The 13,246-nt window shown below is 52.5% G+C and overlaps 1 protein-coding gene across 1 annotated transcript in view; it reads right to left on the reverse strand.

The window, feature by feature from the left end:
* Window positions 1–13,246, reverse strand: part of LOC100089723 (carcinoembryonic antigen-related cell adhesion molecule 1-like) — a 33,457-nt gene that overhangs the window by 13,007 nt on the left and 7,204 nt on the right. Inside the window, exons 7-8 of the mRNA XM_039912180.1 lie at window positions 2,585–2,682; window positions 930–1,274 (exon numbers count right to left, since the gene is read on the reverse strand). Of these exons, the coding sequence (XP_039768114.1) occupies window positions 930–1,274; window positions 2,585–2,682 (443 nt within the window). The remainder of the gene's footprint in view (window positions 1–929; window positions 1,275–2,584; window positions 2,683–13,246) is intronic.

The following is a 13,246-nucleotide window of genomic DNA, read 5'->3' on the forward strand; positions in this document are numbered from 1 at the left end:
TTCCAGTAGCTGCAATTCCTTTAAATGCCTGTCTCATCAACAAGACTGTAAGCTCCCTGAGATAAGGGATCATATCTACCAACTGTAGTGTATTGTACTCTCTCAAGAGCTTAGTCCAGTGCTTGCATACAATAGACACTCAATAAATATCATGAATTGATTGACTGACTGACTGTCCAGGAGAAGTTGAGAGCGCAGCCCTGAATGGGTGATTTCAGTGAATGTTTTACAGAAGGAGAGAAAACTCCAGCTTCCTCTAGGGTGCCTGGGGTTAGGTGACCCAAGCTGGAAATTTCGAGACTGAGGTCCAACTTACTTCTGAGGAGAATTTCCCCAGGGATAGAGGCTAGTGGGATCAGAGGTAGGTCAAGAGCAGAGACAGACCCATCTCCGCTGTTTGCCTTCAGGAGAGGACAAACAGGAGAGAAGCAGCATGGCCTAATGTGAATCAGAAGGAGCTGGGTTCTAATCCCGGCTCTGCCGCTTGTGTGCTGTGGGACTTGGATAAGTCACTTCACTTCTCCCTGCCTCAATTACCTCATCTGTAAAATGAAGATTAAGACTGTGGGCTCCTTGTGAGACATGGATTGTGTCCAACCTGTTTAGCTTGTATCTACCCAAGTACTTAGTACCGTGCCTGACACATGATAAGCGTTTAAACAAATTCCATTAAAAAAATGAGAGAGAAGAGGCTAGAGTTAGGAATAAATTGTCCTACCCCTTCAGGAAATCCACTGCAGCTGGTGTATTGGGTGGCTTTAATCTGTCAAGATACCCCCCTCTGCAGCTGATACTGAACTCATCAAAGAAACCTGGACATCTGAGTGGTAACACGGACAGCAAACAAGCTCTACAAGGTCACTAGGCAAAGGGAAATAGTTCCAGAAATGTGATCAGTTTCCTGGCACATTAGGAAAAATAACACTTACCATAAACCTGTAACTCTCCGTGGCTTGACAAATAAGTAAAATTCTTGAATACGATGTCTACAAAGTAGGGACCGGCATCTTTGACTGTAACGTTGGTGATGAGCAAGGAGCCATCTGGGAGCAAAAACTCACGGTCTGTGTAGGCGTTTCCAAGTATCTGACCTGAAGTTGTTCGGTATGCAAACAGGAGGCTTTCTTCCAGACTTGTCCCTCGGTACCATCTACAGAGTCCAACGAGGGCTAGGTCTCCCTGGGCGGTCAGAGTGACGTTGTCCCCGGCTACAGCCACGTCTGGTCGGATGGTGAGAGGCTCCGCGGGCCGGACCCCGGCAGTGAGGATGGAGGCTGTGCGCAGAGCAGAGGGGCAGCGTTCACCACAGGGTCACCCGACCCTGGGGGTGCAGCGATGGGGCTGGAGCGGAAAATGCCCAAGGTGGCCCCGGGAGGGGTCTAGGCAGGGGGACCCCGCCAAGCAGCAGCACTGAGGCCAGGGGTTGGGCTGGGAAGCCCCCTGGGGGGTCTCCACTCCGAGGGGGCGGGGGAGGGGTTGGGGGGAAATGCTTGAGGAGTGGTCAGGGACCACAGGAAGGGGGACAGCCAGCTAGGGTCCGATGACAAGAAGGACTCACAGTCCCAGAAGCCGCCTCTGCAGCTGCTGCGTTGCCAGGAGACCCAGAGTTTAGTACAGTGTCTTGCACATAGTAAGTGCTTAATAAATACCATTATTATTATTATTATTATTTCCCCAGGCCCCCCGGCCATCCCTCATTATGACGATGTTGATGGTATTTATTAAGCGCTTACTATGTGCCAAGCACTATTGTAAGTGCTGGGATAGATAGGTTATTAAGTTGTCCCACATGGGGCTCACAGTCTTCAACCCCACTTTACAGATGAGGTAACTGAGGTAAAGAGAAGGGACTTACTCAAAGTCCCACAGCTGACAAGTGGAGGAGCAGGATTAGAACCCACTACCTCTGACTCTCAAGCCCGTGCTCTTTCCACTAAGCCACGCTGCTTCTCATTAATATTAGTATAATTAGTAGTACTACTATAATAATAATAATGGCATTTGTTAAACCCTTACTATATACCAGACACTGCACTAAGAGCTGGGATGGATACACGCAAATCGGGTGGGACCCAGTCCCTGTCCCGCGTGGGGCTCACAGCCTTAATCCCCATTTTACAGCTGCAGTAACTGAGACCTAGATAAATGACGGGACTTGCCCAGCGCCACACAGCAGACAAGCAGATAAGTGGTGAAGCTGGGATTAGAACCCATGATAATAATAATAATAATGACATTTGTTAAGCGCTTACTATGTGCAAAGCACTGTTCTAAGCGCTGGGGAGGATAGAAGGTGATCAGCTTGCCCCACGTGGGGCTCACAGTCTTAATCCCCATTTTACAGATGGGGTAATTGAGGCACCGAGAAGTTAAGTGACTTGCCCAACGTCACAGAGCTGACAAGCGGCTGGGCCGGGATTTGAACCCATGACTTTCCGACTCCCAAGGCCCGTGCTCTATCCACTACACCGTGTTGCTTCTCCACTCCATGCTGCTTCTTTGGGTCCCCCTCCCTGCCCTGCGAGACCCCGCCCCATCCCGTCCCCCCAGTCCCCCCAGCCCGGAGAGGAGCGGTCCCCTTTACCTGCGAGAAGAAGGCCTGGCCAGGTAAGAGGGGCCTGACGGGGAGGGTCCCGGCCGCCGGCAGGAAAAGCCATTTTCCGGGGTCCAGAGGGGCTCGTCCTCGGGGATGGCGCAAAGGCAGTGGGCGTTGTGACCGGACTGGGCCGCGGCCTCCTCTCCCCCGGGAGGACTCTAACTTCTCACCCCGGCCCCGACGAGCCCTTTCTCGGTTTCGCCGCCAAGGGCGGGCCCGGGGGGCGGGGACGGCAGAGGGGCAGAGGGGCAGGGGGCAGGGGGCAGGGGCGGGGCTCCCACCTCCCCTTCCCCTCCCCTCCCTCGCCCCACACTCTTCCCGCCTCTCCCAGGGAAGGGGCAGCCGTTCCCCTTGGCCCTGGAATGACATCCTCTGACAGGGGCCCTGGATGAAACTTGCAGACAGTTAATCAATCAATCAATCAATCAATCTTATTTATCGAGCGCTTACTGTATGCAGAGCACTGTACTTCGCGACTGAACCACTCGTTCATTCATTCTTTCAACCGTGTTTATTTTGAACGTTTACTAAGTGCAGAGCACTGTCCTTACTATGTGACTGGGAAAATCATTCACTCTTTCAATCTTGTTTATCGACCGCTTACTATATGCAGAACACTGTGGGAAAATCATTCATTCTTTCAATCGTATTTATCGAACGCTTACTATGTGCGGAGCGCTGTACTATGTGACAGAGAATCATTCATTCATTCTTTCAATCGTATTTAATACTTATTTTGTGCAGAGCACTGTACTATGCGGCTGGGAGAAACATTCATTCATTCTTCTTTCAATCGTATTTATTGAATGCTTACTATGTGCAGAGCTCTGTTCTAAGCACTTAGAGGAGTACAATAAAGCAATAAACAAACACGTTCTCTGACCACAATGAGCTTAAAGTCTAGAGGGGGAGACAGACATTAATATAAATAAGTAAATTGATATAAATAATTTACAGATATGCACACTGATATTTATTGAGTACTTTCTGTTCTGGGGGCAGGACGGGACCTACCCTGTCTCCCCACACCTCCCTGGAGTTGGGAGGCCCCCAACTCCCTGTGCGTCCTTCCCCTCTCAGGGGATTCGTTCCGAAGGGGAAGGGACCCTTGAGAGCCGCAGAGGTTGAACTTTCTTCTTCTGGGGCTGTGGGAGGGGCGAGAAGAGTGAGAGGTGACCGGCCAGAAACCCCAGTCCCCTCCCGAAGGGGAGGGGTCCGATGAGAAGCCCCTACCCTCTGACTTCAGCAGGAAAAGTCCGATTCCCGCGGAGAGGGTGGCAGGGCTCCGGAGGTGGAGAGATAGGAGAGGCGGGCGGCAGGTCGGAGCGGCAGGCGGCGATCCCCGCCGGGCCACGGACGCGGGAGCCTCATGGCCTTTCCCCGGGGCAGCCGGGCCCCTCCCGGCCGGGCGGCGCGCTTCTGTGCCCCGCTCCTCCTGGCAGGTGCGAGGGAAAGAGGGGCGGGCAGCGGGCTGCTGGCCGCGGGCCGGGCCGGGGGCTCCTTCCCGGGGGTCCTGACCGCTCCCCAAGCGTTTCCCCAGCCTGGGGCTCCGCCCCGGGATCCTTGGCGGGGTGCAAACTTCCAGCCCAACCCCGGGCCCCAGGGCTATTGCTCGTTGGGGTCCCCCAACCGGGACCCCCCGGGGCCACTCTGGACAGCCTCCGCTCCAGCCCCATCGCTGCCCCCCCGGGGGCGGGTGACCGACGCTGTGCTGAGCGCTGCCCCTCTGCTCTGCTCACAGCCTCCGTCCTCACCGCGGGGGTCCGGCCCGCCGTGTCTCTCACCGTCCGACCAGCCGTGGCTGTAGCCGGGGACAACGTCACTCTGACCGCCCAGGGATATCCAGACCAAGTTGGACTCTATAATAGATGGTACCGAGGGACAAGTCTGGAGGAAAACCTCATCTCTGAGCACCGATCGGCCTCAGACATTCAGACATCTGGAAACGCCTACACGGGCAGCGAGTCCGTGCGTCCAAATGGTTCTCTGCTCATCACCGAAGTTACCGTCAACGATACCGGACTCTACTTAATAAACGTCACATTCAATAATGTGACTTCTATTTCAGGGCGAGAGTTACGGGTTTATGGTAAGTGTTATTTCTCCTAATGAGCCAGGAAGCTGGTAGGATTTCTGGACCATTTTCCCTCTGCTGAGGAGTCTGTAAAGTTTGTTGCTGTCCGTTTCTCCACTCTGATGTCCGGGTTTGTGCGATGAGTTCAGAATCGACTGCAGTTGTGTGTGTGTATGTGTGCGTATGGGGAGCGGGTCATTGGAGGTAAGATCCCCCCCCCCCCCCAAAGATCAATCAATGGTATTTATGAGCGCGTATTGGGTGCAGAGGACTGCACTAAGGGCTTGGGAAAGTACAGTATAACAGAGTTGGTAGACACCTGCCTTTACCACACGAGCTTAAAGTCCAGAGCGGGAGACAGGCATTAATATCAGTGAAATAAATTACGCACATGTACATTCGTGTTCTGGGGCTGAGGGAGGGGTGAATAAAGGGTGCAAATCGAAATGCAAGGGAGACGCAGAAAGGAAAAGGAGAAGGGGAAATGAGTTCTTTGTCGGGGAAGGCCTCTTGGAGGAGATGTCCTTTTAATAAGGCTTTGAAGATGGAGAGGGTCATCGCTCGTCGGATACGAAGAGGGAGGGATTCGGTCTTAACTGAGTCTCCCCGTGGCCCCGGGATGGAACCCGGCTGCCCGTTCGGTTTGCGCTCCGCACTTTCTGCGCGGTTTGGGCAGCTCCCTCGGACAGCGCTGCTCCCGGGGCGCATAGCTGGGACGCCCCCACCCCTCCAACCTCCCACACCTGCGGAAAGGAGCTGCACGGGGTGAACGGCTGCTTCTCTAACCTTTCGACCTTCCCTCCTCGCTCACCTTGAGTCCGGAACCTTCTGCCGCCACCGCCTCGGCCCGATTCCCACGGTAAAATAGTCGCAGTCTATGGCGAGAGCAGTCCGCAGGCGGGGATTTTCTCTGACAGGCCGAGCAGCACGTAGATTGAACCATTCAATCAGCCAATCGTATTTATTGAGCGCTTACTATGTGCAGAGCACTGGACCACGGGCTTAGGAGAGGACAGTACAACAGGGTTGGCAGACACGCTCCCTCCCCAAAATCTAGAGGGGGAACAGATATAAATATAAGTAAATAAATTACGGATATAATAATGATGGTATTTGTTAAGCACTTTCTATGTGCGAAGCACTGTTCTAAGCGCTGGGGGGATTCAAGGTGATCAAGTTGTCCCACGAGGGGCTCACGGTCTTAATCCCCATTTTACAGATGAGGGAACTGAGGCACAGAGAAGTTAAGTGATTTGCCCAAAGTCACACCGCTGACAAGCGGCGGAGCCAGGATTAGAACCCATGACCTCTGACTCCCAAGCCCGCGCTCTGTGCTGTGGGACTGTGAGAGAGGTAGAAAAAGGCCCCGAGGCCGGCCTTTAGTGACTAGTCAGGATCTGTGGTCCCTGGGAACATAGTGGACAGAAGCCTTGGGACTTTGACTGACTCTGAGTCAACTCTCTTTAGCGGGGTCTCAGGTGATAGACCTGGCCTTGGGATCCCTTTGCCACACCTTTTTTTCCCTCAATTCAGATTAGAAAGATGGAGAGAAACCAGGAGTTCCATGGGTCCGCCTATCCCCTGCTCTCCTCCAACATGCCTTCTGGGAACAGTCATCGTCTAATAGTAATTGTCATGATTGCTGAACAACAGGAGAAGCAGTGTTCCCTAGTGGAAGGAGCAAAGGCCTGGGAGGCAGAGGACCTGGGTTCTATTATCAGTTGCTCTACTTGTCTGCTGTGTGACCTTGGGCAAGTCACTTAGCATCTCTGGGCCTCAGTTCCCTTATCTGTAAAATGGGGATTAAGACTGGAAGTCCCAAGTGGGACATGGACTGTGTCCAACCTGATTAGCTTCTATCTACTCCAGCACTTAGTATAGTGCTTGGAACATAGTAAGGGTTTAACAAATGCAATTAGATAAAAGAAAAAAATCAATCGTATTTGTTGAACATTTACTAAGCACATGGGAGAGTACAATATAACAGAGTTGGTAGACAGTTTCCAGGACCACAATGAGCTTACAGTGCTATTTCCCAAACACAGTACTAAGTACCATCCCTTCACCACATGGGGCTCACAGTTTAAGAAGGAAGAACAGGTATTGAATTCTCATTTTACCGATGAGGAAACTGAGGCATAGAGAAGTTAATAGACTTGTCCACAGCCACGCAGCTGGAAAGGAGAACTATGATTAGAACCCAGGTCCTCTGACTCCCAGGCCCTTTCTCTTTCCACTGGGTGACACCGCTTCTGTCTCTGTAGCTCTGAACAGAGCTAGGGTTCCACACCCATCCAATGCAACTAGTGTCATAAAGGACAAGGAATCTGTGGAATTTATAGGGAAGCAGCATGGCCTAGTGAATTAGAACAGTGCTTGGCACATAGTAAGCACTTAAGAAATGCCATCATTATTATTATTATTATTATTATTGTAAATCACAGGCCCAGGAGCCACAGGATCTAGGTTCTAATCCCATTCCACAGTTTACCTGCTATGTGACATTAGGGAAGGCCCCCTCCCTCTGAACCAGGGCCCCACTGAAACTTGCATTCTCCCCTTTAACAGATGAAGTAATGGAGAAGTTCAATAAGAAGCAGAATGGAAAGAGCATGGGCCTGGGAGTCAGATGACCTGGTTTCTAATCCCAGCTCGGCCAGTTGTTTGCTATGTGACTTTGGACAAGTCACTTAACTTCTCTGTGCATCAGTTCACCTGTATTTCTTCTTACTTAGACTATGAGCCCCATTCCAGACAGGGACTGTGTCCAATTTAATTGACTTCCATCTGCTCCAGTCCTTAGAAAAGTGTTTGACATCCAGTAAGCACTTAACAAATACTATAAAACAAACAAACTTGTCCAAGTTCACACAGCAGGAAACTGGCAGAACCAGGATTAGAATCCAGGTCTACTGTCTCCCAGGCCTGTGCTCTGTCCACCAAATCTCTCTCTCTCTGGTGCAGAGCCAGTTCCCATGCCCATCCTCACTGCCAATGCAAGTAATGTGACAGAAGGCAAGGAATCTGAGGAATTGACATGTAATGTCACTGGGGAACACATTTTGTGGCTCTTGAACAACCTCACCATCCGTAATGGGACACTGTCTGAGGAAAACAGGACTCTCATTCTACCCAATGTGACCCGGCAGGACGCAGGGAACTATCAGTGTGAAGCCAAGAACCCAATCAGTACAAACAGAAGCAACATTGTCACTCTGACTGTGAACTGTGAGTTCCTCTGACTCCCTCCCCTCTGACTCCCCTTCCTCATTCCCACATCTTGTCGCCGAGGGCAGAGACTGGAACTTGATTCCTGTCTTCTCTTTATAGATGGTCCAGAGCACGTGGTCATCACTCTGGAACCAGGATCCGACACAGACGGTACTATAGTGATCAAACCCAGTTCTGCCATGACTCTAAACTGCCAGGCTCAGTCTCACCCAGAACCCTAGTATCGCTGGTTTCATAATGGCATCGACTTAGGCCCTGGGAACACTATTGTCAGGATGTCCTGGGAAAGCAAGGACAATTACACTTGCATAATCCACAACCATGCAACCAATAGGACTGATTTGGCTTTATTCCTTGTTAAAACAATTGGCAAGTCCTTCCCCGAGGTCCCACTGCAACTTGGGGCCCCTCTTTCCCTCTGAACCAGGGCCCCACTGACCCTCGCAATCGTGTGCCTGCTCTGTGCCCACTGCTCAGTCTGAGTCAGTATCTTCTCTTCCAGCAGTCAAGTGAGGAACTTGGTAAAATTAACATGTCGTGGAACAGGGATGGACTTATGGGCTGGTGCTGAGTAAGAGGTTCATGGACAGATGCCCCCGTCCTTAGCCTGATCTGAGGGACCCCCATCCTTAGCTTGGTCTGAGGGTCCTCCTCAGTCTAGAGAAAATCTCTTCACCGGGTCATGTGCCATCGGGTTTCTGGGTTGGCAGAGTCACCAGTTGAGCTTCTCTGACCCCTCCCCACTCTAATGGCTTATGTTCACCCGAATTCGGGGTCGGTAGAGCCCGGGGGGGGCGGCGGAAGTGTTCAATCCCCAAAGCCCGAACCTTTTCTCCTCCAGAGAGCACAAGAGGGACCGGGACCCCACTGCTGGGTGGGAAGACAGGGCAGTGTGGCCACTCATCCAGTCAGATACCAGACAGCCCAACTCTCAGAGAACCTAGTCCAGATCTAGCCTAGATGCCCACCAAACTCCTTCATGTCCTGTGTCGTTATTTTCAGTGCCAACACCCTCACTGCCACAACTCCAGACGACACCCAAGCCCATGCTCATGGACTCCTTGGAAGGGAGGATAATGACGTTGGATTCAGTGCCTGAAGGTCAGGAATCCCCTTGGGCCCTCTCAGGGTTCTGTGGATTTCCACAGAAAGTTCAGCAGAGTGTGATCATGTCACAGCACATGGCTGCCATTAATGGGCAGGCACAACCAGCGAAAGGGTTCCGGTACCTGTGGGAGCTGGCAGTGGCCACCCTAGATGAGAAAGGCCAGTGGTTAGCACTCCCAGGTGCAGGCAGACATAGAAACACTCAGAAACGACCTGAAGTAGACTTAGGAGTTTGGGGGGTGGGGGTGGCAGGTAATTACTTTTCTTTTTTTCCTTTCTCTCCAAATGAAGGAGCAATGAAATTGTCTTTTCCTCCCTCAAAATAACTCCTAATAATACCAAAAATAATGTTGGTATTTGTTAAGCACTTACTATGTGCAGAGCACTGTTGCAAGTGCTGGGGTAGATGCAGGGTAATCAGGTTGTCCCACGTGAGGCTCACAGTTAAACCCCATTTTACAGATGAGGTAAGTGAGGCACAGAGAAGTGAAGTGACTTGCCCGCAGTCACACAGCTGACAAGTGGCAGAGTTGGGATTCGAACCCATGACCTCTGACTCCCAAGCCCGGGCTCTTTCCACTGAACCACGCTGCTTCTCTACCGGGCTGTGAGAAATCAGGTTTAAAAAAAATCTACAATCTGGGGTTGGTGGTTATCAGGTTAAATTTAATTTAATTTAGGTAGAAGCAGGGTTTGCCTTTTAAAGAGGGTTTTTAATTTTTTTTTTTTTGAAATGGCAATGATTTTCCTGAAATACCTCCTGTCTCCTCGGGGATGAAGCACCGTTCCGGCATCATACAGCGCTGTCAGCCGCCTCTCCCTTCATCCTACCATGCTGGGCTACAGCAAGGAACCCTGCAGTGACCGGTTCTTGGGTCTCCGGGCACTGGAGGGTCTTGGCACCCCCTCCCTCAGCTCTCACCCTCTTACCCAACAAAGCAGTTCGGCGGCAGCTGGAGAAATAGGCTTCTCCTCTCCACAGATGCCAGGACCGGGATGGCAGCTGGGATCGTGACTGGACTCCTGGCCTTGGGGGTTGCCACCGGGATAGCGACCTGCCTCTTGGCCAGGAGGAAGAACAGAAGGTGATCATGGCCCCTACCCAGTGGGGGAGCGCTGGAGTCCGGGCCTCAGAGCCCCATACGTATGCCCGTCCCTGCCGCCCCCAGCCCGTCTGCGGCCGTTCCCATCTCTGGGGGTGCAAGGCAGGAAGGGATTGACCAGACTCGGGGACCCCTTCTATGGCTCCCTCCCAGGCCCTGGCTGGGGTGCATTTTTGTCCCCCAGCTCTAAGTTCATTAGAGAAGCAATATGGCATAGTGGATAGAGCCTGGGTTGAGAGTCAGAAGGTCATGGGTTCTAATGCCAGATCTGCCACTTGTCTGTTGTGTGACTTTGGGCAAATCATTTCACTTCTCTGTGCCCCAGTTACCCCAACTGTAAAATGGAGATTGAGACTGTGAGCCTCACATGGGATAGGGACTGTGTCCAACACGATTTGCTTATACCCACCCCAGTGCTTAGTACAGTCCCTGGAACATACTAAGCTCTTAACAAAAACCATTATTATCATTATTATTATTAAAATACCCCGATTGGACTGCAGCTTCCCCGATGTCCCTATCTAGGGCCCTGAGGGGTGGTCGCTGACCCCCTCCCTTCTCTCAGGGTCCTGAGCGAGTGGAGAGCAGAGTCCAGGGCTGGAGGAAGAGAAGGACGAGAAAGAAGAGGAGGAGGAGGAGAATCGCCAGTCCCATATGGTGGTGAGCGGGGACACCAAGAGAGGCTTGGCGGTGGGAGTCGTGGGGTAGGCAACGGGTGGGTGTCTTTGGAAAGGGTCCTCACATTCCCCGGCCCGAAAGGCGGTGTGAGGGTGGTTCATGTCTGCTTTCTCTCCCCAGAGGTGGAGGCCTTAGGGTACGCCAAATTCCTTGGACTGCAGGTGCGAGTATTTCCCTCAGCCCCTCCCCGGGTCCCGGGCCTGGACCTCTGGTTCCTCCAGTCCCAGCGGCTGCCCCGGGGGTGGGGTGCGGGGGGACAGTCCGAGGATCCCGGCGGTGGCAGGCGGGGTCCGGGTGGAGGCTGTGGGTGGGTGACCGTGGGCTCCGAGGGTGACTGTGGCCGTGTCGCCCAATTCTGGGACCCTGGTGGGGGGCGGGGGGCTCAGCTGAAGGTGGGGGCAGTGGGGGACAGAGCCCCAGGACCAGCAGACCCCTTCCTCAGCGGGACATGGTCGGGGGTGCCGAGCATCTCGGGCTGGGAGAGGGGGACACTGAGGACCCGTCATTTTCCACAGGGTCTGGATCTCTCCAGCTCAGTCCTGGATCAATTGGAAAACCCCAACCAGGTGCGGCCCCGGCGGGGGACGGGACTGGATCGGGGCTGCTCACTGAATAGGGGAGGGGGGCTCAGCCAGCGGACACCGGCCCAGCAGCCCCTCCTGGCTCTGGGTCCCCGTCTGCCGGTGTGAAGGGTTGTGAGGTGTCACCAACCCAGCAGGCCTTCCTGGTTTGTGGTCCCTGCATGCTGGGGTGTGTGAATATGTGTGTGTGTATGTGTGTATGTTAATCAACAAGCAGTGGTGTGGCATAGGCTATTCTACCAGGTCCTGGCTCTGGTTGACGGGACTCCCGACTCAGCTCCCCCACTGCCCCCTAGCCAGCGGGGCCCTGGGCTGCCATCCTGAACTCAGAATATAGGACCAGATCCCAAGGTATGTTTGTGGGGGTGTGTGTGTGATGGGGCAGGAAGCGGGTAGCCTGAACAGCGCCTTTTCTGCCCCAGGTCCTGCACTTTGGGACACTGCAGGTCTATAACCACTTACTTGTCTTCCCATCCAAGGTCCAGATCAGCGCAGAGACAGCAGGCAGCCAAGAGGTGACGGCCCTCATTGGATCCCTTGGTGATGGGGATGTGGCTGATGTTGTCTAGGTAAGTCCCCTAGACTAATGTGGGATTCGGAGGATTTCTTAGGACTCAGTCTGACGCCAAATTCCCCACCACTATCTCTACATGGGACCCTTCAGGACTGAGCCACAAGCCCCCACAGAGAAAACTCCCCCACACCCACCTGCTGACCCTCTCTACCTCAGGCCACTCTCCCCCAGCCCCACCGCAGACATGCTTCCTGGGGACACGTCCGTTATGATGCAAGCTCTCGACAGCCACAGATCCAAGGGAGTCTAAACCAGTGCATCCTGAGATATAAGTATACAGTCGTTCTCACTACAACACAGCAGCTGCAGGTCTGCCAAAGTCCAAGTTAATGATGAGATTGATTATACGCTTCCTAGGGATCAAAGCACTGTCCTAAGTGATGGGATAGATACAGATCATCAGATCAGAACCCAGCCCTTGTTCCACACGGGCTCACAATCTAAGTGGTGGAGAGAGCAGGTCTCTTCCTCTTTTTGCAAGTGAGGAAAAAGGCTTAAGTGACTTGCCCAAAAATCCACAGTGAGTCAGTGACTGAACTAAGATTAGAATCCCCGACTCCTGACTCCCCTTCCTGTGCTCTTTCATAGGGTATTGAACTATTCCATTATGTCACCCAGTGTCTCATGGGGAAAATGAGGGTGTGTGGGAAACATGATTGAAAACAATAGGGAAAGAACATGGCCTCTGTCTCACCTGGTGAAATTCAAGAAGGTATGAGAAAAACAACTTCTGATACTCAGACACATTTCAGGTTCCTCAGCGGCGCACTGGGAACCAATTTGCAACATCTTGAAGTTTAGTTTCCAAAAAACAGTAGTGGTGATGATGTTGCAATCAGTTCCGTAAGCAATGCTAATGACCCACTGATGACCTGTTGCTGAGCGATACTGTGATCATTCTTGAAACATTGGAAAGCAGCATATCTGTAAGCCCCATCCCATTATAACCAATTCATGGCTCTAGGGGAGAATACACCAAAAAGAAAAGGAACACATTCCCTGACGACAAGGAACTCACAAGGTCCCCTTTGGCAGGAGTGTCTCTGTATCTGGTCAAACAGGCAAATAGCAAATCCTGGAACCACACACAAACCTTCCTTTGGGCTTTGCACTTTCCCTTCTTAAACTAAGGTTTGTGGATCCCCTGCAGGGAGCAAAGCCATGGGTTAGGGGCTGGGAGACTGGCAGAAGAAGGCTAAGGTGTAGATCCCTGCCATCACAGGACTCATACTCCAATTGAGAAATTAAGCCCACATAGCTACATGAAAGACAGGGAAGGGATGAACGAGATGTCTCAGAAGG

Source organism: Ornithorhynchus anatinus, chromosome 5, assembly GCF_004115215.2.
Source record: "Ornithorhynchus anatinus isolate Pmale09 chromosome 5, mOrnAna1.pri.v4, whole genome shotgun sequence".
In the NCBI taxonomy this organism is placed as follows: domain Eukaryota; kingdom Metazoa; phylum Chordata; class Mammalia; order Monotremata; family Ornithorhynchidae; genus Ornithorhynchus; species Ornithorhynchus anatinus.